General features: G+C 66.1%; 5 protein-coding genes across 8 annotated transcripts; 3 read left to right on the top strand and 2 right to left on the bottom strand.

Annotated features, from left to right (window-relative positions):
• Positions 1 to 1086: 1086 nt before the first annotated feature.
• Positions 1087 to 8632, top strand: CLCF1 (cardiotrophin like cytokine factor 1). The gene is made up of 3 exons (XM_072929545.1): positions 1087 to 1445; positions 6461 to 6627; positions 7052 to 8632. Exons 1-3 carry the CDS (start codon positions 1418 to 1420, stop codon positions 7541 to 7543), a joined length of 687 nt encoding a protein of 228 aa, XP_072785646.1. The 5' UTR covers positions 1087 to 1417; the 3' UTR covers positions 7544 to 8632.
• On the bottom strand, positions 8548 to 10739 carry LOC115495413 (glycine N-acyltransferase-like protein 3). 3 transcript variants are annotated; one of them, XM_041716476.2, is made up of 5 exons: positions 10545 to 10739; positions 10029 to 10136; positions 9816 to 9942; positions 9620 to 9737; positions 8548 to 9261 (listed from the first exon to the last, which is right to left on the bottom strand). In XM_041716476.2, the coding sequence occupies exons 1-5, from the start codon at positions 10620 to 10622 to the stop codon at positions 8859 to 8861; spliced, it is 834 nt and encodes a 277-aa protein (XP_041572410.2). In that variant the 5' UTR covers positions 10623 to 10739; the 3' UTR covers positions 8548 to 8858. The 3 variants fall into 3 exon arrangements, with proteins under 3 accessions (XP_041572410.2, XP_072785644.1, XP_072785645.1); XM_072929543.1 differs by having other exon boundaries at positions 10029 to 10739; XM_072929544.1 differs by having other exon boundaries at positions 9172 to 9261; positions 9620 to 9729; positions 10029 to 10739.
• A 66-nt stretch (positions 10740 to 10805) lies between these two features.
• LOC115495410 (glycine N-acyltransferase-like protein 3) lies at positions 10806 to 12949 on the top strand. Of its 2 annotated transcripts, none has more exons than XM_072929542.1 (6): positions 10806 to 10907; positions 11011 to 11092; positions 11486 to 11593; positions 11688 to 11808; positions 12277 to 12397; positions 12469 to 12949. In XM_072929542.1, exons 2-6 carry the CDS (start codon positions 11015 to 11017, stop codon positions 12887 to 12889), a joined length of 849 nt encoding a protein of 282 aa, XP_072785643.1. In that variant the 5' UTR covers positions 10806 to 10907; positions 11011 to 11014; the 3' UTR covers positions 12890 to 12949. The 2 variants fall into 2 exon arrangements, with proteins under 2 accessions (XP_072785643.1, XP_030129403.4); XM_030273543.4 differs by having other exon boundaries at positions 10813 to 10907; positions 11008 to 11092.
• Positions 12950 to 13258: 309 nt separating this feature from the next.
• POLD4 (DNA polymerase delta 4, accessory subunit) lies at positions 13259 to 14962 on the top strand. The gene is made up of 3 exons (XM_030273545.4): positions 13259 to 13996; positions 14072 to 14183; positions 14376 to 14962. Exons 1-3 carry the CDS (start codon positions 13759 to 13761, stop codon positions 14398 to 14400), a joined length of 375 nt encoding a protein of 124 aa, XP_030129405.4. The 5' UTR covers positions 13259 to 13758; the 3' UTR covers positions 14401 to 14962.
• A 1338-nt stretch (positions 14963 to 16300) lies between these two features.
• Positions 16301 to 21481, bottom strand: SSH3 (slingshot protein phosphatase 3). The gene is made up of 14 exons (XM_041716474.2): positions 21377 to 21481; positions 20407 to 20444; positions 20134 to 20299; positions 19610 to 19728; positions 19475 to 19546; positions 19320 to 19385; positions 18710 to 18898; positions 18497 to 18590; positions 18287 to 18415; positions 18167 to 18213; positions 17940 to 18086; positions 17271 to 17471; positions 16763 to 17024; positions 16301 to 16682 (listed from the first exon to the last, which is right to left on the bottom strand). Exons 1-14 carry the CDS (start codon positions 21425 to 21427, stop codon positions 16488 to 16490), a joined length of 1776 nt encoding a protein of 591 aa, XP_041572408.2. The 5' UTR covers positions 21428 to 21481; the 3' UTR covers positions 16301 to 16487.
• Between the last annotated feature and the right edge of the window lie 530 nt (positions 21482 to 22011).

Below are 22011 nucleotides of genomic sequence, written 5' to 3'. Positions count from 1 at the left end.
GCCGCTCACCTGCCGCCGTCCCGGCGGGGCAGCGCCCGCCGCGCTGCGGGTCCCCGAGCCGGGGGGGGTCCGCTGCCCCCGGACCCCCTCTCTCGGCCGGAGGGGAGGGGGCTGGCCGTGCCAGCGAAGAGCCGAGGACCCCCCCCCCCCCTCCCCGCCCCGCCGCCACCCTCCCCGCACCGGCCGGCCCCATCCCTCCGCCACTCCTCCCCGCTGCCCCGAGGGGGAAGGAAGGGGGGGCAGGCTGGCACCCCACGCCCCCCCCCCCGGCCCCGGCCCCGCCAGAGGAGCCGCTCCGCCGCACCTCGCCCCGTCCCCCCCGTCCTCCCCTCCCCGGACCCCCCCTCCGTCCCGTCCCCCCCGTGCTCCCCCCGGGACCGGGCTCTCGGCTCTGTGCGCGGGGAGGAGGAGAGGCGAGAGGGCTCGGAGCGGCAAATGGGAGCCGCAGTCCCGGGCCGGTGTGCGGGACCGCTGCCTGCCCGCCCGGGGAGCCCAGAGCACGCACCCAGCGCCCCGGCCCCGCGCCCGTCCCGCATGGAGCTGAGAGCAGGTAGGAGACCCCCCCGCCCAGCGGCACCGGCCCCGCACCGGCCCCGCACCGGCCCCGCCGCTGCCACTTTAACAAAAGCCGGGCGGGAGCCAGAACCGCACGGGGGGAGCAGCGAGGGAGAAAGCGGGGGGTCCCCCCCTTCCTACCCCGCCAGCGGCACCCCGGGGGACCCCCCTCTTCCCTTCCCTCCCCTCCGCCTTCCGCAGCTCCGGGGCTCAGCTCCAGCCTCCCCACCTTTGCCCGGTGCCGGGACCCCGGGGATGGGGATGGGGAAAGGGGGGATAAAGCCGGGGCGGGGGGGAGAGGGAGGGAATGAATGGAGCCCGCTCTTGTGTACAATTGCATCAAATACATTCTTGAAAGCAACCTGGTTCTGCTTAACACTTGAATTGGGGAAAAAAAAAGGAGGAAAGAAGGAGGCAGCAGCTTGGAGAGGGTGGATGCGAGCTCCAGTTTTTTTTTTTTTTTTGCCTTTTTCTTTTTTTTTTTATTTTTTTATTCCTGCATTCCTGGACCCCAATCAAAAGAGCAAATCAAGGGAGGTGGAAGGGGGGAACGGCGGCGAGCGAGGCAGCCGGAGCGCGGTGCGAACCCTCCACACCCCAAAAACCCACCCAACCCGCCTCGGTTTTTTGGTTTTTTTTTTCCACCTAACACCCGAACGAGCCCAAACCAAAACAAATAGAGACCGAGGGAAAGAAAAAAAAAAAAAAAAAAAAAAAGCCAGAAACCAACCCAAAAAAAAAAAAAAAAACCACCACCCAACCCTGAGCGCGAGCGAAGCAGCGAGCCAGGGCTGAGGCGAGCGGGCGGGCTCGGGGAGCCGAGCAAGAGCCGAGCCCCCCAAAATCCCCCTGCACCCCGACTATGCTAAATGTAACCGGGGAGCTCTCAGGTAAGCCCGCGGCGCTGGGTGCGGGGCGGGGGGCTGCCCCAACTCCCCTGCCTGCATCTGCCGGGAGTTTTTTCCCCTTTCCAAACCGACTGCTGATTTTAATTTGATGTGATTAAAACGTCTGTCTGGCTTTGGGATTGATTTAAGACTTTCCCCTCTCTAGGTTGGGTTGTTGTTCTTTTTTTTTTCCCCCCTTTCTCTCGTTCCCTCTTTTCCATGCATGTTTGTGATTACCAGGGAGGGAACCGCCGCTGAGCACGGAGAATTAAACCCCGGGACCGACAGAGGGGAGGAAAAAGAAAGTCGGTGGGATTTATGGGGGGCAGGAAGAGTTAGCTTTCCTGCCCGGGGCTGCATTTCGGGGCTTGACACGGAACGCCGCCGCTGGAGCAGGCGACGTTCCTGCGGGACACGGCAGCGGGATTTTGGGGTGCTGGGGAGGGGACGGCTTTGTTCCCTCGGCCCCAGCGGCCACCGGCACCCCCGGGGCTGCTGGGGGGCCAGCCGGCCTTGGCGGCACACCGGCACCGGGGGGTTCCTCGCCCGGAAAATGCTGGCAAACACCCTTAAAAGGTCAAAGTGTGGGCGCCGCCAGGCTTCCCGGGGTCCCGGGCGGCGGGACCGGGGCCGGGGCAGCACGAGGCCGGCGCCGGGTTCGGCTCCAGCTCCCGCGGTGCCGGCGTGACGCAGGACGGGCAAAGCGGGCCGAGCGCCGGGGAACCGGAAAAGCGAGGCCGGGATTCCCGGCGGCTCCATCGCCCTCCCTCGCCCCTTCCTCTCCCCCTTCCCGCTGCCGCCGGGCCCGGCGGACGTGGCCGAAGACGGTGGCACGGCCGGTGCCGAGGCCTGCGGGACGGGCGGGGAAGGGGACGCCGCGGGGCTGGAGCTCGGCCGCCAGGACCCCGTTCCCGTTTTGGGACATCCCCACCCCTGGGCTGCCCGGGTGGTGTCCCTGGCTGGGCTCCGGGACTCTCGGCATCCCCGGTGTCCCCGTGCCTATTTAGCAGGCGGTGCGAGGGCACGGTGGCGGCCGCACATCTGGGCTGCATTAGGCGCAGGCTCCGCAGGGAAATGCGGAGGGCTCTGCTTACAGGGCCACGCTGGGGGGAGATTTATGCCCTGCTAAGTGGCACCGAGCCCCATAAATCATCCCCCCGCACCCCCCGGGGCTGCAGCGCCAGCATCCCAGTGCCACCGTCCCGGCAGGCTGGTGGGGATGCACTCCTGGATGGGGTATCTGGGATATCTGGGAAGCAGCTGGCCCGGCAGTGTTGTGGCTGCGTGTGGCACGTGGCCTGTGGGTGACAGAGGCGTCCCGGACTTCACCAGGGTGCTGTGGGGACATCAGAGCATGGCTGTGCCTGCCAGAACTGCTGGTCCCACACTGACCCAGCCAGGCAGTGTCACCATGACAGGCAATGCCAGCGGTGGCAGCGGGTCTGGAGGTGCCGGGGTGTGTCAGCCATGGCTCTGCAGTGCCACATGGGCTGGCACCGGGGGTCCCCTGCCCCACAGGAGAGCGGCCAGCCTGGCTCTGTGCTGGTGAGCCCCCAGCACGGTGCTGGGGAGGCTGTTGGGCTGTGGGGCTCCATGACCTGTGCTGGGAGCGGCGGGAAGGGATTGAGGCGCCTCGCGAGGCTCCCGGGCGCTGGGCGTGCGTGTGGGGCAGCGGGGTCTGGTTGGGATTAGGGGCCTGCGCCCCCCTCGCTGGCGGGGGTGTTTCCATCTCACCGCTGGCTGGAGCCGGAGCTGGATGGGAAATCCAGGCCCAGCTAATTACGGCCTCGCTGGAGTCTCCCGTGCGCGGCCGCATTTATAAACACACGGAGGAGACAGGATGTAAACACTCAGCGCCGCGAGCGCAGGCACGGCCCGGACCGGGGGGGACGCGGGGCCACGCGCCCCCCGCGCCACCACCCGCTCCTGGCACGGCGGCTTCGCCAGGGGATGGATGGGGTGAGATAGGATGGGATGGATGGGATGGAGTGCGGTAGAACGGGATGGATGGGATGGGGACCCCACTGTGGTGGCCGTGGGTGCTCTTGGGGAACAAGGGCACATGTGTTCTTCCTGTTGGAACTCAGGGAATGCTGCGTCTCTGATATCTGGGTGTGGAACATGAGCATCCTTGTGTCCCCACCGTGCTGGCTCCACAGGGACATTGCTGTGCTGTGGTGTCACCTCCCCAGATACAGCAGGGTTAAATGCCAGCAGTGTGGGGACACAGAGGCATCTGTCCATGAGCCCTTGAGTGTCATCCACTCCAAGCCCCTCAGAGCTGGTGGCCACATTAGACTGGGAAACGCCCCGTGGAGGGTTAAGTGGTGCCAGTTGGTGGCCAGGACAGCGGCTGGAGTAATGGGGACAGGGCTGCTTTGTCCTCTGTGCCACAGTCATGCCTGGCCACCGCGAGACCTCCCATGCTGGCCCCAGGAACGGGGCTGGGGGGTGGGATGGGGCTCTGTTTGCCGCTGGACGCTGGCCCATCAGATACGGCAGCTCCCGCCGCGGCGTTGGGGGCCGGCTCGGCTCCGTCCTCTGCCGGGGGCTCCGGGGCCAGGGGGTCTCCCCTTCCCGGCTGCCGCCCCCGCCACCAGGGTTTCGGGAAAGCGGCTCTGGGCGGGCTGTGGTCGCTCAGCCCTCGGCGGCTCTGCCCACAGCATGCCCAGGGAACAGCTCACCGTCTCCATGGCCGAATTCCTGCCTTGGCCGCTGGCCGGGAAGGTCTGGCCAGCACTGCCGCCTGCGCCGCTGGGCGAGTGGCAGCCAGGGGTCCCGAGTGTCACCCCAAAGGCGGGTGAGCCACGTCCCCACTGCCACGTGTGCGATGGGTGTCCGTGGCACCACCGGTGTGTCTGGCACGGGTGTGCCAGCAGAGCAGGGGTGCCCGTTCCCGTGGCCCCCTGTCACCCCGGCTCCTCCTCGGGTGTCCCCAGGGCCCAACGGGTGACCCCGGGCAGGCACGCCATGAGCTGCTTACGTGGGCTGGGAGCATCCTGGCCGCGCTCCAGGGCCGGTTTTGAAACCCTCGGGCTCTTCCTCTCCGACGTCACCGGGATCCAGCTGTGCCGGCTGGAGCCTCCCTCCTCCACTGTCTGTGCCGGTGGGTGCCCGGCGCCAGCCGCTGGGACAGAGGTGGGCAAAGGACAGCGGGGGCACTCACTGTGGCTGGGCCATTGTCACTGCTGTGCCGTGGTCACCGTCACTGCTGTGCCACTGTCATCATCACTGCTGTGCCATGGTCATTGTCACTGCTGTGTCATGGCAACTGTCTCTGCTGTGCCCCAGTCACTGTCACTGTTGTGCCAGGGTCACCATCGTCACTGTGTCATGGTCACTACTGCTCAGTGCCATCCATTCTGTGCATCCCACCATTCCCATCCCTCAGACACCCACCTCTATCCCCTTCCTCCATCATCCTCATCCTCATCCTTATGTCTGGGCCACCTGCCCAGGATCCACCGTGGCTCCATCCCAATCTCCCATCCCTGCCATCCCCCCCTCATCCCGCTCCCCGGCTGTGTTTGGTTTGGCACGGGCCGGGCCGGGGCGGGTGTAAATCCCGCCTGGAAACCGGAGCCGGCGGCGGGCGAGGGTCCGGCCAAAGCAAACACCGGGAAGGGGGGGTGTGTGTGCTGTGAGTCACCGCGGGCCCCCCGCCGGCCCCCCCGGCCCACGCTCGCACGCACGCGGGGCTGGCCGCACGCTCCGCTCGCCGGAACGCGCCGGAACGCACCGGAACGCGGGCAAGCGGCGGCACGTGCCCACCGCAGGGCACCGGGCGAGCCGGTGCTGACCAGGGCTGCCACGCACGGGCACGGGGGACACGGGGGCATGTGGTGCCACATGGGGTGTCACGGCGTGGAGTTGTGTGTGCACGATGTGTCACACGTGGATGGCACGTAACGGAGTGCCCCCCCCATGGGGTATGCACGCAGCACATTGCACACTTGCCTGGCATGTCCTGTGATTGCCACATGTGTCACACGCCCGTGTGGGAGGTGACACACCTGGCTGGTGTCTCATGCGTGTGGTGCATCACACATGTGCACGGTGTCACACCTGCATGGTGTCACACGGCTGGAAAGCGGCATGTTCCCCATGCCTGTGTGATGCACACATACAAGGCGTATCCCAGGTGTGCCCTGGATGTATCCCAGAGGTGTCACAAATGTCCCGCACACCTCCGGGGTGCATCCCAGGTGTGACAGTGTCCTGCACACCCACAGGCCACTCGCACCCCGCACAGTGAGGCTTGCAGTTTGCAGGACACCCACGGCGGTGAGGCTCTTGTGGCCGGAGCCGGGGTGTCCCCGAGGGCCGTCGTGCGTCACCGGTGACGGGGAGCGGTGACGCGCGGGGCTGCCCGCAGCAGGAGCCCCGCGGTGCCGAGCCGTGCCAGCGGCCGGTCTTTCCCGGGAGGAGCTGCCGGGAATGGCCGGCTGTGGCGAGCCGGGGGTGCCAGCTGGCCGGAGCATCCTGGCCGTGGGCCGTGACCTTTGCACGGCCGCCGGGAGCGGGGCCGCGCTCCGGGACGCCCTGACGTCAGGCCGATGACGGGGACCCCGCCGGCGCTTTCCGGTGGCTCCGGAAAGGTCACCCCGCGCCCCGGCCACTCCCCGGAGCCGCGTCCCACCCCCCTCCCCACTTTCCCGGTGGCCCCGCGGCGGAGGTCCCCGCTGGGTGCCCGGGCCGCTCCGGCGTTGGCAGTGCCCAAATATATCCCAGGCGTGTGTCCCGGCGGGAATGCCGCGGCCGCGCTGCTCCAGACCATATAAAGGATTGTTGGTGCAGCCGCGGGCGGGAGCGCTCCGAGGGGAGCCGTGCTGAGGTGGGGGGTTCCTGCTGCTCCAAGGGGGTGCTGAGGTGAGGGGCACCCCACCCTCCCTCCCCCGTGCCTCAGTTTCCCCGCGCTCAGACGGGTGACTCAGGGGTACTCTGCAGGCTCAGCGCCGCACGCACGGAGACGGAGTGTCCCTGTCACCCCCCCTGAGGTGCTGTGTGTCCCTCCCCAGGTGACTCTTGGGGGATCTTCACCTTCCTGTGCGCCGCGCTTTGCAACCTGCCGGCGCTGCCGGCGCTGAACTGCTCCGAGGAGCTGGGTGCCGGCCAGTCCATCCAGCAGACGTACGACCTGACCCGCTACCTGGAGCACCAGCTCCGCACCCTCGCCGGCACCTACGTGAGTCCCCGACGCGCCCCCCCCCCTCCCGGGATATCCACCCCGTGCCCAGCCGCTCCCGCGCCGCAGGGCACGGAAATGCCTCATCGCCCGCCGGGCGCAGGGCGGCTCCCGACACCCTCCCCTCGGCCCGTGATTCCGTCATGGGCGCGGCCATCGCCTCTCCCTCCCCGCCGGCGTCGCCGACTCAGGCGGAGGTTCCCCGTCCCTGCCCTGACGTGCCCTCGGCGGTGCCGGCACGTTCGGTGCCCAGCGGTGACGGTGGCGCTGCCCGGGTGATGTCCGGCTCGGGCAGAGCGCGGGGGGGACGTGCCAAGAGAAGGGAGAGCTGGGATGAGTGGGATGTGCTCGAACTGGGGGCACGGGGGACGCGCAGGCTGGGTGGACACGGAGACGTGACCCCTGGCACCCCTTTCCCTTCCAGCTGAACTACCTGGGGCCCCCCTTCAATGAGCCCGACTTCAACCCCCCGCGGCTGGCACGGGCCGAGCGGGTGCCCAGCGCCACCGTGGACCTGGACCTGTGGCGGGGCCTGACGGACAACGCCCGCCTGGCCGCCAACTACCGGGCCTACAGCCGCCTGCTCTGCTACCTGCGCGTGCTGGACGGGCAGGTGGGCACGGCCGAGCTGCGCCACCGCCTCGCCCACTTCTGCGCCAGCCTCCAGGGGCTGGTGCTCAGCATCGGCGGCGTCATGTCCTCGCTGGGCTACCCGCTGCCCGCCGGCCCCGCCGGGCCCCCCGCGCCCCCCGGCGCGCCCGCGGCCCCCAATGACTTCCTGAAGAAGATGGATGATTTCTGGCTGCTGAAGGAGCTGCAGACCTGGCTCTGGCGCTCGGCCAAGGACTTCAACCGCCTCAAGAAGAAGGTGCCGCCCGCTGTGGTCACCCTGCGGCTGGAGGCGAGGGGGTTCTGAGCTCCTGCGGGGCTCCTGAGTCCACAGTGGCCACGCAGGTCCCCTCTTCCACCACCAGCGTGCCTTGAGAAATGGGGCTCCTGACCCCCAAAACCACCCCACAACCTCATCATCACCTGGCAGTGCCTTGAAGGATGGGGCTCCTGACATTACGTGTCACCACAGCCACCCTGCAGCCCCTCCATCATCATCATCATACTGTGCCTTAAGGAACAGGGCTTCTGACCCCAAGTGCCACCACGGCCACCCCATGTTCCCTGTCCACCACCAGTGTGCTTCAAGAAATATGGTTCCTGACTCCCAGGTGCCACCACAGCCATCTCACAATCCCACTTTCATCACCGTGCCTTAAGTGAGGGGTTCCAAACCCCAAGTGTCACCCACCACAGCCACCTCACGTCCCCTCTGTCACTACACTCTGCTGTAAGGGATGCATCTCCTGACCCCAAGTGCCACCAAAGCCACTCCGTGTCCCCTCTTCGCCACCACCCTTCAAAACTGTGTCTCCTGACCCCGGAGTGCTGCCAAAGCCACCCCACATCCTTATCATCACCCAGCTGTGCCTTAAGGGGTGGAGTTCCTCACCCCAAAGTACCACCACAGTCACGCCGCAGCCCATCTGTCACTATGTTGTGTCTTAAGGGACGGGTGTCTTGACTCCCGTGTGCCCCTCCATGGGGTCCCCAACCCCCAGGGTGCCTGTCCCCATCCCTAAAGTCTCCAGAGTGGGTGCCAACCCCGCCCATCCCAAAAAGGACCAACGCCCTCCAGCATAGGAATAAGCCCCGCCCCAGCAGCAGCAAGCCCCGCCCCGGAGCAGTAGGCTCCGCCCCATGGCAATAAGCCCCGCCCACTCGCCTTGTAGCAAGCCCCGCCTCCTCCCCGCAACAGGCCCCGCCCCTTTGCCCAAGCCCCGCCTCCCCCACGGGTGCCCATCGATGGTGGGGCGAGGCCGTGGGGCGCGGCCGTGGGGCGCGGCCGCTGTCCCGGTGCGTCTATGAGTGTTTATTTATTGGAGATGTTTATTTATTGGGGTATTTATTGCAGAAGATCTATTCTTGTATGAATGAATAAAAGCCTTTCTCCAGCCCCCTGCCCCGCCCGTGCCGCACCCAGGTGGGGACAGGGGAGGACGGCTCCGTGTGGAATTTGGGATGTTCCCATCAGTGCCATCAGTGGGGATCAGAGGGAACGGCTCCGAGCTGAGCTCAGGGTGGGGACTGGGGTGTTCCCCTCTCTCACAGGGTGGGGATCCAGGCCACCCTGGGCCCAGGTAACCCCACCCCGAGGACAGGTGGGCACCCCTCCCTGGGCCCTACTTTGGGGTGCCCAGGATCATGTAGAAGGTTCCGGGCTGGAGCACGAAGCCGACGGCCTGCAGGGCGTGCAGCGAGGCCGTGTTTTGGGGCAGCACGGAGCAGTAGATGGGGAAGCCGCGGGCGTGCAGCTCCCGGCCCAGCACGGCCAGCGGGAGCCCGCTGAGGCCGTGCCCACGCCAGGCGGGCACCGTGTAGCCGTGGCGCAGGCAGCCCTGCCCGTCCAGCAGGCTCCAGGACACCGGGCGGCCGCGCGGGCCCAGCAGGCAGGCAGAGGGCAGCGTCCGCACCAGCTCCAGCAGGAACGCCCCACTGCGGGCATTGCCCCCCTGGGCCCACGTGGCGTTGAGCAGCGGGACGTGGGACGGGGAAACAGGCGCCAGGCGCAGGCCAGGGGGCATCCTGCAACAGGGCATGGCAGAGTGGGGAATGCTGAACCCTGGTCCCAGCTGGGATAGCAGAGGGGATGGGATTGGGAACCCCTTTGCCACCCACAGATGGAATCTGGGACCCTTTTGCCACCCAGGAGTGGGACTGGGGACTCTTGTGCCACCCAGTGAACCCACTCATGTCACCCAGTGATCCCTGTGCCACTCAGGGGTGTGCTCGGGGACTCCTGTGCCACCAAGAGAGGTGAGTATGACGCCCCTGTGCTACAAAGAAATGTGGCAGGTCTCCGTGTGCCACCCAGGGATGTGACTTGTCCCTCAGTGCCCATGTGCCCCCAGTGTCCCATGTCCCCCCAGTGCCCCTCACTCACTGCCTGCGGGGCTGGGGGGGCTCAGGGCTCATCAGTGTCCGGTACCGGATCGTCTCCACCTTCAGCCCTCTGGCACTGGCCACCTCCTGCACGGCCTCGTCCAGCCCATCCTGCATCCCTGGGACACCCTGTCAGCCAGACAGGGGACCCAGATGGAGGGTAGAGGAGCCCTGTGTCCCCTCAGTGCCATCCTTACCCAGAATCTGGAAGGCTCTTTCCTGGGTCACCGCCTCAGTGCCCTCCAGCAGAGCCTGCAGGGCTCCCTTGTCCCGGTAGAACACAGACAGCTGGTTGGTGTAGTAGTCCCTGGGGTCCCTGTGGTCCTGGGAGGGACGTGGAGCTGAGGGTGGCACCCCAGTTGCCAGGCCCCTGGGGCGTGGGGTGCTGCTGTCAGGGCAGGGGGCAGCACCTCTGGGCGCAGGCGGGTCAGGACAATGCTGAAATGGGGCCAGGAGTCCACCAACACCTCATGGGAGGCCGGGTTCCCCCTGGCCACTGTCATCACAGTCCCCAAGACCTGCACAACAAGGTCATTGTCACCTGTAGGACAGGGGAGAGGGGACAAAGGGGTGCTCAGAGTCCCTCTGGTCCCCTCACCAGCAGGGGAGAGGGAGCAATTTCGTCCCTGGGGTCTGCAGCAGGGCAGGGGAGAGGGAACAGAGGGGTCCTTGTCACCACCAGGGCAGGTGGGGAGGCAGAGGGGTCCCAGGGTCCTCATCACTGGTAAGGCAGAGGAGAGGGGACAGGGGACAGGGACAGAGGGGTCCCGGGAATCAGCAACACTGACAGGACAAGGGTGAGGGGACAAAGGAGTCCCCGGGGTCCTCATCACCGGCAGAGAGGGAGGGACAGAGGGGTCCCCAAGGCCTCTGTCACTAGCAGGACAGGGCAGAGGGGACAGAGGGATCCTCGGGGTGGCTGTCACCGGCAGGGTGGTGGGCAGGCTCTTCCGCAGGGTCTCCTCCAGGAGCTGCAGCTGGGCTGGGCACCTCAGGATCAGCATGGCTTCGTGACCGTGGGGCAGGTGGTGACACCCAGGATCCGTGGGGAGCTGGTGGCACTGAGGAAATGTCCCAGAGTGTCCCAGCTGAGCACCTGTCCCCAGGCAGCCATAAGGCTGGCCCGGTGCCCAGTGTTCAGAAGGATGGACCCTGCCCGCTGCCCCCCAAGGCAGGGGGCACTCGCTGGCCCGTGACAGCTGGTGTAACCATTGTCACCGAGTGCCACACAGTCTCCAGACTCCCGCTCCACAGCCCCCTGGAACCCACAGACTCAGGACTGTTGCAGGGTGAGTGCTGGAGGAGATGGGGACCGTGAGGAAAGGGATGGGGACAGGGTCAGGGGCCATGCCTGGTGGCCCTGTCCCCCTGTTACTGAGAGTCTCTCAGCAGGACAATGAAGATCTTGACGTGCTCAGCCCAGCTGCAGCAGCTGGAGGGGATCCTGAGGAAGAGCCTGCCCCTCGCCCTGCCGGTGATGGGGACCCCACTGTCCCCACCCCTGCCCTGTGCCACGATAGGGACCCCACCCTGCCAGTCACAGGGACCCTGCTGTCACCCCTGCACTGTGCCATGACTGGGACACCAGCGTCACTCATCTGTTGCTGTGATAGGGACCCCAGTATCCCCCTTGCCATGAGGGGGACCCCAATACCATCCCCGCCCTTTGCCCTCCTGCTGGTGATGGGGACCCCCGTGTCATTAGGAACCCTTTTGCCACCCTGTCCCCACACCTGCCCCCCTCCCATCAGCTCTGACCCATATCTGTTCCCACAAACCCCCTAGCTCTGATCCCACATGTGCCCCTATGTCCCCATATCAAGCCCTGACCCCCATCTGTCCCCTCCTCGTTCCCCTTTTCCCCCAGGTCTTTGGGGCAGTGCTGAACATCAACCGGGGCAATCCTGGCCACTCTGAGGTGCTGGTGGACAAGTGGCCTGAATTCCGTGCCGTGCTGGCCCGGCCCAGTGGAAAGGTGGCCAGTGGGGACATGGGGCACTGCAGGAGGGGGGTGACACGGTGCCCTGGCACGTGCCAAGTGTGCTCAGAGCACCCGTGGGTGCCCCCAGGTGCCGGTGAACGACGGCTACTGGAACACGCAGGCGGCGTTTTACCGGGACCTGGGGGCGTACCGGGAGCTGCTGGAGACTCCCGGCTGCCTGCCCTGGGACGCTGCCTTCACCCTCATCGGTGGCCTGGGGACACCGGGGTCCTGGGGAGGGGCCTGAGGAGGGACTGGGCACGCTCTGGGCTGCACTGGGAGTGTGGGACATCGGGGAGAGTTGTTGGAGGCAGGGAGGAACTGGGACCTACTGGTGGAGGGAATTGGGGGTGCTGGGGGACACTGGGGATGGGTGTTTGGGTGCTGGGGAGCACTGGAGGCCTGATTTGGTGTGCTGAGGTGGGGTTTGATGGGTGATACCAGTGGGAAGTCTTGGGGTGGGATTTAGGGGAATTGCACTGGTGCTTTCCCTTGGGCATGCTGGGAGCAGGATTGCGGTACTGGGCACAGTGGAATCAAGGATTTGGGTGCTGGGAATAGAGGCTGGGGTTGCAGGTGGGCAACATTGAGGAGGACACTAGGGTCACATAGAGGGGCTGGGGACAGAGATGGTAGGGTACAGGGGGAACAGAACCCCCTGACATCCCCTTCCCCAGGGCTACAGGACGGGCTGGCCACGGTGTCCCAGGACCTGGCGGGGAGGAAGGGTGTGGAGCTGAACATTGTCGAGTACTACTCCTACTGGCATCCTGACCCCAGCACCATGCCTGAGCCCCGGTGAGAGCCCCCCACCCTCGCCCCCACACGGGGACACCCCTGAGCCCCCCACTGACCCCTGCCTCACCCAGGCCAGCCCCCGGGGTGCGTGTGGGCTCCCTGAGCCCGTCGCACGTGGACCTGCTCAACCAGACATGGCCCTATGGGGGGAACGCCCGCAGCCGGCGCTTCCTGGCTGAGATTTTGGGGCGCTTCCCGCAAGTCTGCCTGCAGGACGGCAGCGGGCAGCCCGTCGCCTGGGTGCTGACGGATCATTTCGGGACGGGCACCCACAGCTACACCCTGCCTGAGCACCGGCGGCGCGGCCACATGCAGGTGGCACTGACGCTGGCGGCGCAGCGGGCGCACGCCCGCGGGTTCCCCACCTTCGGGCACACGGCGCTGGGGAACCGGCCCATGCAGCGGCTGCAGGAGCTGCTGGGCCACCGGCGCCTGCCCGGGCTCTGCCGCTACATCCTGCACAATCCCGGCCTGCACAGGGACGGGCCCTGAGGGACGGCCTGCGCTCCCCTCTCTGTGCCAGCCTCACATTAAACAGCCATGTGGAGTCTCTGATGGCTGCTGTGGGGTTTTGTGACCCCCAGCGCTGAGCGTTACAGCAGTGACACGGCTCGGTGGCTCACGTGTCACCGTGTCACCACTGAGGCACACAGCTGGGTCCCCTGGGAGCCACCCCGTTCCAGGGCACGCATCTCGGTTATTCTCAGTTCCCCAAGGGAGGGCTGAAAGCCACAGGCAAATCTGCACTGGTGGCACCTGCAGTGTTACCCCCTCACAGGACAGAGTGGGACAGGGCAGAGGGTGACAGTGTCACAGCGTGAGTCGTGGTTTGGGGGGTTGATGGGGACAGACAGGGGGGTAACAGTGATGGAGGAGTGCTGTGATGGGGGTGACATTGTCCACGGGGACAGGGAGAAACCACAGAGCTGACAGTGCCGGAGGTGATGGTGGTGACAGGGGTGACAATACCAGAGGGTAGTGGGCACAGCTGGGGGATGGCAGTGCCTGGGGTGACAGTCACTGACACGGATGACAGTGCCAGGGGAACAGGGAACACTGGGATGGAGGTGACAGTACCCTCCGGGTGCCAGGAACTGCCGCGGGGGTGACAGTGCGGCTGTTGGCAGGGACAACACGGGGGGTGACAGCACCCGGGGACAGCCGGCGGGTGCCGAAGGTGGCGGGGGACCGGGACCACCGCGACGGTGGCAGCGGCCGAGCGTGCCCATGTCCGGTTCCCCGGCCCGGCCCCGCCGCTTCCGCCCGGCCATGGGCAGGAGGGGGGGCGGGTCCCTCCGGCTGGTTCCCGGTATTGGCGGGTCCCGCCCGGTTCCCGGTATTGGCGGAGCCGTGCCAGCTCCATGTCGCGCAGGGCCATGGAGCAGCCCCGGCGCATCACCGACTCCTTCCCGCGGCGGCGGCGGCGGGGCCCGGGGCGGCCCCCGGGCAGGCTCAAGAACAAGAAGGACAAGGACAAGGACAAGGTGCAGCTGAAGGTGCGGGACTGTCCCCGCGCCCCCTCGCAGCCCCCTCCGGACCCGGCGCTCATGGAGATGCTGCGGCGCTTCGACCTCTCCTGGGAATACGGACCCTGCACCGGTGAGCACCCCCGGTTCCCCCGGTTGTCCCGGTGGTTGTCCCACCCGGCCCGGCTGAGCCCCCGGTATCCCACAGGGATCACCCGCCTGCAGCGCTGGGAGCGGGCACAAGAGCTGGGGCTGAGCCCCCCCGGCCTCATCCGTGATGCCCTCCTGGAGCACCGGGACAATCCCGATGTCACCTACAGGTGGGTGTGGGGTGGGATGGGATGGGATGGGATGGGATGGGATGGGATGGGATGGGATGGGATGGGATGGGATGGGATGGGATGGGATGGGATGGGATGGGATGGGATGGGATGGGATGGTGGTTGGGGGGCACAGGGCAGCCCCTCCCGGTGCCCCCCGCCCTTCCCGCTGACCCCGTTGTGCCCCCACAGCCTCTGGCACGAGTACGAGCTCTGAGCCACCGCGCCGAGGGAGCGGGGAACCATTCCCGACGCCCCCAGACCCATTCCAGGGATGCCGGGTGGATTAAAGCTGGTGTGAGCGAAGGAAAGGGTGCCGTGTGCTGTCTGGGGGGCACAGGGTGGGGTGAAACCCTTGGGGTGCAGGGGGAGGGCAGGGAGTTGCATCTCCCCCTAAAAAAGACGGATGGGGGTCCGGTCACACAGTTTAATTCCACCCAACTGGGACTCGGGGAGAAAAATGTGTTCTTGGATGGAGAAAGGGAGGTGGGATTTTTTCCCCTTGGAATGGGGTGAAAAAATGAAGAATGAGGTATAAAATCAGGTGAAAGTGAGCACAGGGGGCTGAAGCAGGTGGCTGTGGATGGTGGGGATGCCCTGCAGCAGGGTGGGAAGGGTGACAGTGTCCTGTGGGATTCATATGTTTACTAGCCCGAATGAGCAGCTTTGCTGTGTGCAGAATCATAAATAACAGGATGTATCTGTTAATTATTCAGGTTATCAATGACTTAATTCACCAGCTCTTTCTGTTGTTTTATCAATAAAATAAATTGTTTCTATCTGTGGTGGGTCTATATTCATTAAATGCCAGTTTACCCACTAGAATATATTTAATTATTTTTTGTTGATTGTTTTGGTGCTTTTTATTAACTTTAATTTTGGGGATATGGGTATTTATATGGTGGACTTTTGTAGATAGTCGTTTTATCTTGGTAGTGATGTCTTTTTCATTTTTAGCAGTCTAATTTTTTTTTTTTTTTATGCTGCTAATTAGTCTTTTTAATTTTTTCTAGCTGTCCTCACAGAGTACTGGTTACTATTTATGAATTAGTATAGAGGTAGAGTTTTGGCTTCAGTGCAGCATTGGAGCCAGCAATGACCTGGGATAAGGTGGGATAAGGTGGGATGGGGTGAGATGGGCTGGAATGGGTGGGGGCTACCCACAGCTCCCATCCCACTCACACTGCAGGCTCCCAACCCTCTGGATTGCATTATCCAGCTGGATCTGGTCCTGCTGTTGGAGCTGCAGTCCCTTGGATATCTTCTGCAGACAGGACATAATTCCTCTGCTGGGCACAGGATGGAGGTGTTTGGATGGACCTCCAAAAATTAAGCATCCTACACCCAGCCAACCCAGGGTTGTGCCCTCCTGGTGGGAAGGAGGAGGGAGATTCCCATGCTCTTTCTTGGCAGAGGGTCAGTCCCAACCTGGTGGGTGGCCCAGGAAAGGGGGAAGTGTCTGGGGTGGCTCCAGCTGCAGGAACAGCCCAAGGAGATGGAGATGGAGAGCAGCAGCCTCAGGGGCAGTTCCAGCCAGGAACCTCCTTCCCTGGGACAGTGGGTTTAGGTGGGATTTTGGGAAGAAATTCCTCCCTGTGAGGGTGGTGAGGCTGTGGCACAAATTGCCCAGAGAAACTGTGGCTGCCCCAGCCTCGGAAGTGTCCAACGCCTGGATGGATGAGGCTTGAAGCAACCTGGGCAAGCGGAAGGTGTCCTGTGGGTCAGGGATGACAGAACATGAAGGGACGCCATGGTGGGAGGGAGTTGACGCCATCTCATGGGGTGGCAGGAGGAGCACCCGGCTTTCCCCTCCATCATGGCCACAGCGAGCTGCGGGCTCTCTGTGTGCTTCAGTCCTCCGCTGCCGCCCCGGTCCCGCTTCCAGCACCAATTCCAACCCGGATTCCCCTCCATGCCTAGGCCGCGGCGGTTGCCATGGAAACCCGGAAGTTGGTCTTCTCGCGCAAAGGCCGCCGGGAGTTGTAGTTTTCTCCGTGGCGCACAAGATGGCGCCGCTGGGTCCCTGTGCCCGCCCGGTGCCCCCAAGGCGTTCGCTCGGGTCCCTATTGACAGCAGCCCACCCTCCAAATGCTCAGGGTCACAAAGCCGTCAGGGGCTGCCATTTCCACACTTTATTGCCAGTGCAGGAGCGGTGTCGGTGTTTGTGCGGGTGGGGCTGAGGCACCGCCCAGCCGCAGGGTGTGGGCGGGGCGTGCCGGCTCGCTGGCCACGCCCCCAGGCGCGGGCCACGCCCCTCCCGTTGTGGCTGTGTCAGTGAGGAGGCGCCGTCCCATCGCTCCCAAATTAGGGAGTGGGTTCATCCGTGTGGGTGTGGCCAGGCGCATGGGTGTGGCACTGGGTGTGGCCATCGCTGTGGGTGTGGTCACAAAACGGGCCGGGGACACCATCCAGGCTGGCCTGGCGCACCACCCGGCGCGGGCGAGACGAGGGTCGTGACCTCGGGGAGGGACACTCTGCTTCCTCCGTGGCCTCAAACACCTGAGGGGGGACAGCGGGGTCATCCAATGCTGCTGTCACCCCACAGCTGGACCCCCCATCCCGCCCTGACCCCTGCTCACATCCTCGGCCAGGGGCTCCCCCAGCAGCTCGGGGGGCTCGGGGTTCTCCAGCAGGCTGATGCTCCGCATGACAGAGCACAGGGAGATGCGGGGGCGCCGGGAGGCCCCCAGCAGACCCCCACCGGCTGCGTCCTCCTCGGAGGGCTGCGGGGACGCCAGCGGGGAGGACAGCAGGGACAGGCCACTTGTGTCCCTCACGGTATCCTCTTCGGGGTGCGGTGCCTGCTCGGCCGCCCGGGGCTCCCACAGGCTGCTGTGCCGGCTGCCACAGACCTGTCAATCAGCACCCGGCCACTCCCCCTGCTGGGACCCACACCCACTCGGCAGGGTGGAGTTCCCCTGGGATCCTCCCCCACAAAATTTCCCACACCTTTCCCAGGTAGGACACGGCCCCAGAAGCCCTACCCACTCCCTGCAAAGTGGTCCCAACAGGCCCCACCCTCTTATCCATAGGGGTGTGGTTATTCCAGACCCACCCATGTGTCCCCACCCACCTGTCCTCACCCACCTGGCGCTCAGGATGCCCTGGTAGAAGTCGAGCTGGCGCATGAAGCCGGGGTTGGGCAGGACCCCGGGCCGGCAGTGCCGGACGTGCCGCAGCGCCCGCTCCAGGGGCCAGCCGAACTCCTTCATGGCGTAGGCCAGCACCGTGGCGGCCGAGCGGCTCAGCCCCATCCGGCAGTGCACCAGCGCCCGGCCTCCCGCTGCCCTGTGGCACCCACCGCTGGCACCATGGCACAGGCAACTTGGGGACAGAGCTCCCAGTGTCCCCCAGCCACCCCGGAGTCACCAGGGACACCATGTCCACAGGGCTCCCAGTGTCGCCCAGCCACCCCAGAGTCACCAGGGACACTGTGTCCACAGGGCTCCCAGTGTCCCCCAGCCACCCTGGGAGTCACCAGGGACACCGTGTCCACAGGGCTCCCAGTGTCCCCCAGCCGTCCCAGTATCCCCAGGGCTGCCAGCATCCTCCAGCCATCCCAGTGTCCCCAGAGGTCTTCACGTCCCCAGCCACCCCACTGCTCCCTGGGATCCATGCCCCAGCACTCTCCAGCTCCCAGTGCACCCCAGCACCTCAGTCATCAGGACCCCTCCCCATGTCCCCCTCTCCCCTGCCACACCTCCAGCCCCTGTGCCCCCCATGTCCCCCATGGTGTCACCCCCTGTGCCCGCTGACCGGACGCGGGAGAGGAAGAGGAAAGTGTCGTTCCAGTGGGGCAGGAGCTCAGCCGCCTCCTCATCGTACACCCGCACGTTCATGTACGTGAACAGCGCCGGGAAGAAGTTGTCGATCTCCCGCGCCACGTTCAGGATGTGGGTGACCCTGTGGTGATATGAGTGACGCTGCAGCAGCAGCCCGTGGTGACCCCATGCCACCCCGCAATGCTGCCACCCCATGCTCACCTATTCTGCTGCAGCTCCTCCAGGTTGGCTGCGTTCCACTCGGAGCCCTGTGTGGTGACAGCAGTGAGGGGAGGGGACACTGCCACCAGCCCTGCCCATTGTGCCCGCACTGCTGCCCACCAGGAAGAGGTGCGGGAAGACACGGGAAGGCCGATCCATCTGCGCCAGCACCAGCAGCATCTCGTTGTCGATGAAATCCTTGTGCTCGGCCAGGCTGTGCCCCGTGCGCCGCTCCAGCTCCTCCCGCACCTGGGTGTCACCCTGGGTGAGGGATGGCCCTGCCCAGCCTGTCCGGTCCCCAGGACACGCTGCCACCCAGGTGCCACCCACCTCCTTGGATGTGACATTCTCCAGGTCGGCGGTGGCCATCACCTCCCGCAGCAGCGCCCGCACCGCCTGCTCCGACAGCTCCGGCGTGGCTGGCCTGGCACCGGCACCGCCTTGTCACTGGTGTCCCCTGCCCCACCCCGGCCACGCCCTGCCAGGCGCGGCAGCGATTGGCCAGCAGAGCGGGGTGTGGCAGGGGCGCCACAGGGACCTTACCGGAGGGGCGTGGGCGAGGCGGGGCGCACGGACTCGAGGTCGGCCATGGCCAGCCACTCGTTGAGGCAGCTCTGCTCCGAGCCCAGCGCCGCTGCGTAGCCGCGGGCCCAGGCCAGCGCGGGGCCACCAGGGATGTGCCCGCCGCGGGCTGCGTCTTCGCAGGCGAGGTGCAGCTCCTGCAGCACGGCCCTGCCGCACAGCACCTGCCACCGCTGCACTGCCACCGCACCCCGGCACCGCCCCGACAGCCGTGTCCCCCTCACTGGCTGTCCCCAGCGTGTGGGTGTCACCCAAGCCCTCCCCAGCTCCTTCCCCGTGACTGTGCCCAGGTGCCCGTGGTGCTGCCCATGGTGATACCCAAATCCCCATGTCCAGTGTGGTGCCCACATCCCCATGCTCAGGATGGTGATGGCATCCCTTGTGTCCCCAGCAGTGCCACATCCCCCGTGTCTGCTGTGCAGCTGAGATCCCCTGTGCTCCTGGCCGTGCTCGTGTCCCCAGTCCCCGAGGTGATGCCCACCCCCCTTGTGCTCACCATGCCACCCACACCCCCTCGTGCCCAGGGTGGTCCCCACCGTGCCCCCCGTGGTCACGCCCAGGCCTCGCTCACCACATGGTCTGCACAGAGATGGGCTTGAAGATGCGTGTCTGTCCCCCCGATGTCACACTGAACCCCCTGGGCATCACGGGCACACACGTGGGTCAGGGTGGGCACCCCATCCCCCCTAAGCCCCTCCCTGTGCCACAATTCTGTCCCACCCTTACCCGTCGCCGTCGAGGAACACCTGGGTGTCGCTCCAGAGGGGCAGCACCATGCCCAGGGTGCAGCGGGTGGCCCTGGGGCAGGCAGAGGTCAGGGGGTGCCGACGCCTCCCCGGGCCCCCCCCGCACCCCGCTCACCCCTCGTGGGCGAAATCCACTCCCAGCAGCGCCGTCTCGGCCTCGGCTCCCGCCTCCTCCGGCCGCACCAGCAGCAGGTACCGCACCCGCCGCGGCCGCGCCGACTCCAGCCGCACCGCCTGCCGGGACGGCGGGCATTGCAGGGGGGATCTGCCCCTTCCCAGTGCTCCCAGTGACCGGGAGGAGCATCAGGCTGGGCCGTGTCCCCTCCTCATCACTTCCCGTTCCATCTCTATCTCCATCCCATCCTATCCTGTCCCCATCCCATCCCTATCACATTCCCTCCATGTTCCTGTTTCCATCCCAATCCTGTCCTGTCCCATACTATCCCCATCCTGTCCCCACCTTCATTCCATCTCATCCCCATCCCCAGCCCAGCCCATCCGTCCTATCCTGTCCATTTTCTCTCCCCACCTTGTCCCCATCCACATCCCATCCCCATCCTGGTCCTGCTCCTGACCCATCCATCTCTTTCCCTGTCCCCATGCCATCCCCACGTTCCTGCAGGGGGATCCATGTCCTACCAGCCGGATGGCGTCCTGGGGGCGCAGCAGCTGCATCATGAGGTGCAGGTGCTGCTCCTGCTGTCCCGGGGCCTGGCAGGGGGGCTCGGCTGGGGGGGGCTCGGCCGGGGGGGGCTCCTCCGCAGGCAGGAGCCGCGCTGCCCCCTTGACCATGACAAAGCTTTGCCTGGGGGGCAGGAGGGTCCTGAGCACCCAGGACACCCCCAGAGTGCTCCCCCAAAGGGGTGAAATTGAGTCTCCATCCCACCCCGAGGTTTTGGAGCCCCCTCTCACCGTCGCTGCAGTTGGCCACGTCTGGGAGCATCTTCCTCCTGTAAATTGGGAGGCAGTTCCTGGGGGAAGTGTGACCCCAGGGTGTGGACCAGGCTCGGGGGTCCCACAACCTCCCACCAGCACGGACACCACAGTCCAGTGACCTCCTAAGCCCACCCCTGCCCCCACTGAATAGTGTGGGCCCAACGGGGGACATGGGGACCCTCTGGGGGTCCCACTGTGGAGATGGATCCCTGGGGAACCCCCTCGAGACGGCAGTGGGGGTGTCCTGTCCCTGTGCCCCTGATCCCTCGCAGGGTGAAAGCACTGGAAGGGGAGGCCTGGGATGAACCCCCAGAAAGGCCCAGTGGTTACTGGGGGAGTGTGGGGGTCAGCACTGGAGGACACAGGGACAGCCAAGGGAGCGGGAGAGCGTGGCAAAGTGAGCGGGAGCAACCAGGGACAAACACCCCCATCCACACCCCCATGTTCCTCCCTGAGCTGTGGGGAAGCCCCAGCCGGGAGTACAGGAAACTCCAACGTGTCTGAGGGCACCTCTGCTCCCAGCAAACTCCCAGGAAAGTCCCGTCGGAAGCGCCTGGGATGACCCCGCACCGGCAGCGACCGGAGCAACCTTCACCCCTCCACCTCCGCGCTGGGACAGCCCCGGGACGGCGGGACCTTCCTCACCGGGACCTTCCGCAGCACCGGGAACCCCCGGGCTCCGAGAGACCCCGCGCAGCCCCACACCGGGATCCCCCGCACCACCCGTTTCGCCAGGGCACCGGGACCCGCGGGAGCTCCGGGACGCCCCAACCGGCCCGGTGCCCCCGCACCGGGGCCCCCGCGGCTCTGGGACAGCCCGTACTCCCCCGGGAGCCGCCGTGCCAGCCCGCACCGGGACATCCCGGGGCTCCGGGACCCCCCGCCCGCCCCCCGTGCCGTCCCCGCCGGGATGCCCCGTCCCCGCCCGCCCCGGTGCCGCACTCACCGCGGGGCCCCCGGCGGAGCCCCCCGCCCGCCGCACCGTCACCAGCGCCATGCCCCGCCGCGCCGCCCCCCCGCACCAGGAAGCGCCGCCGCTGCCCCGCCCGGACGGGAACGGGAAAGGCAGCGGGAGCGGGCACGGCCCCGGGCACGGCCCGGCACGGCACGGCTCCCCCCGCCACGGGAACGCCGCGGCCGGGACCCCCGGAGCGCCCGTGCTCAGAGCGGCACCTCCCCGGTGCCCCGGAACCCCCCGGGCCCCACATCGGTGTGGACAAGGCAGGATTGACACTCCAGCACTCGAGACACCCCCAGATCCTCCCAAAGTGGGAAGCACCCGAGGGTCCCTGGCTCTTGGGAGCCTCCCCCAGGCGCCCAGAACGTGTGATGCCTTCCCCGGATCCCCAGAAACTGCGGACCCCCCGAGGGACCCTGGCACCTGGGACACCCCAGGTTTAAATGGTGGGAATGCTCCAAGTGTCCCCATCAGCTCACCCCCAAATAACCCCTTGTGATCCCCAGGGATCCTCAGCTAAGCTCCCCTCCCTGGGCAGGGGTCTTTTCCCATCTAATATAAACAAAATAAACCAATCCCTGGGCCAGGAATGGGGGCACTGGGCCAGATTTGGGGCGAGCTGA

Source organism: Taeniopygia guttata, chromosome 5, assembly GCF_048771995.1.
Source record: "Taeniopygia guttata chromosome 5, bTaeGut7.mat, whole genome shotgun sequence".
Taxonomy (NCBI): domain Eukaryota; kingdom Metazoa; phylum Chordata; class Aves; order Passeriformes; family Estrildidae; genus Taeniopygia; species Taeniopygia guttata.
This window is presented reverse-complemented; position numbering and strand designations above follow the sequence as displayed.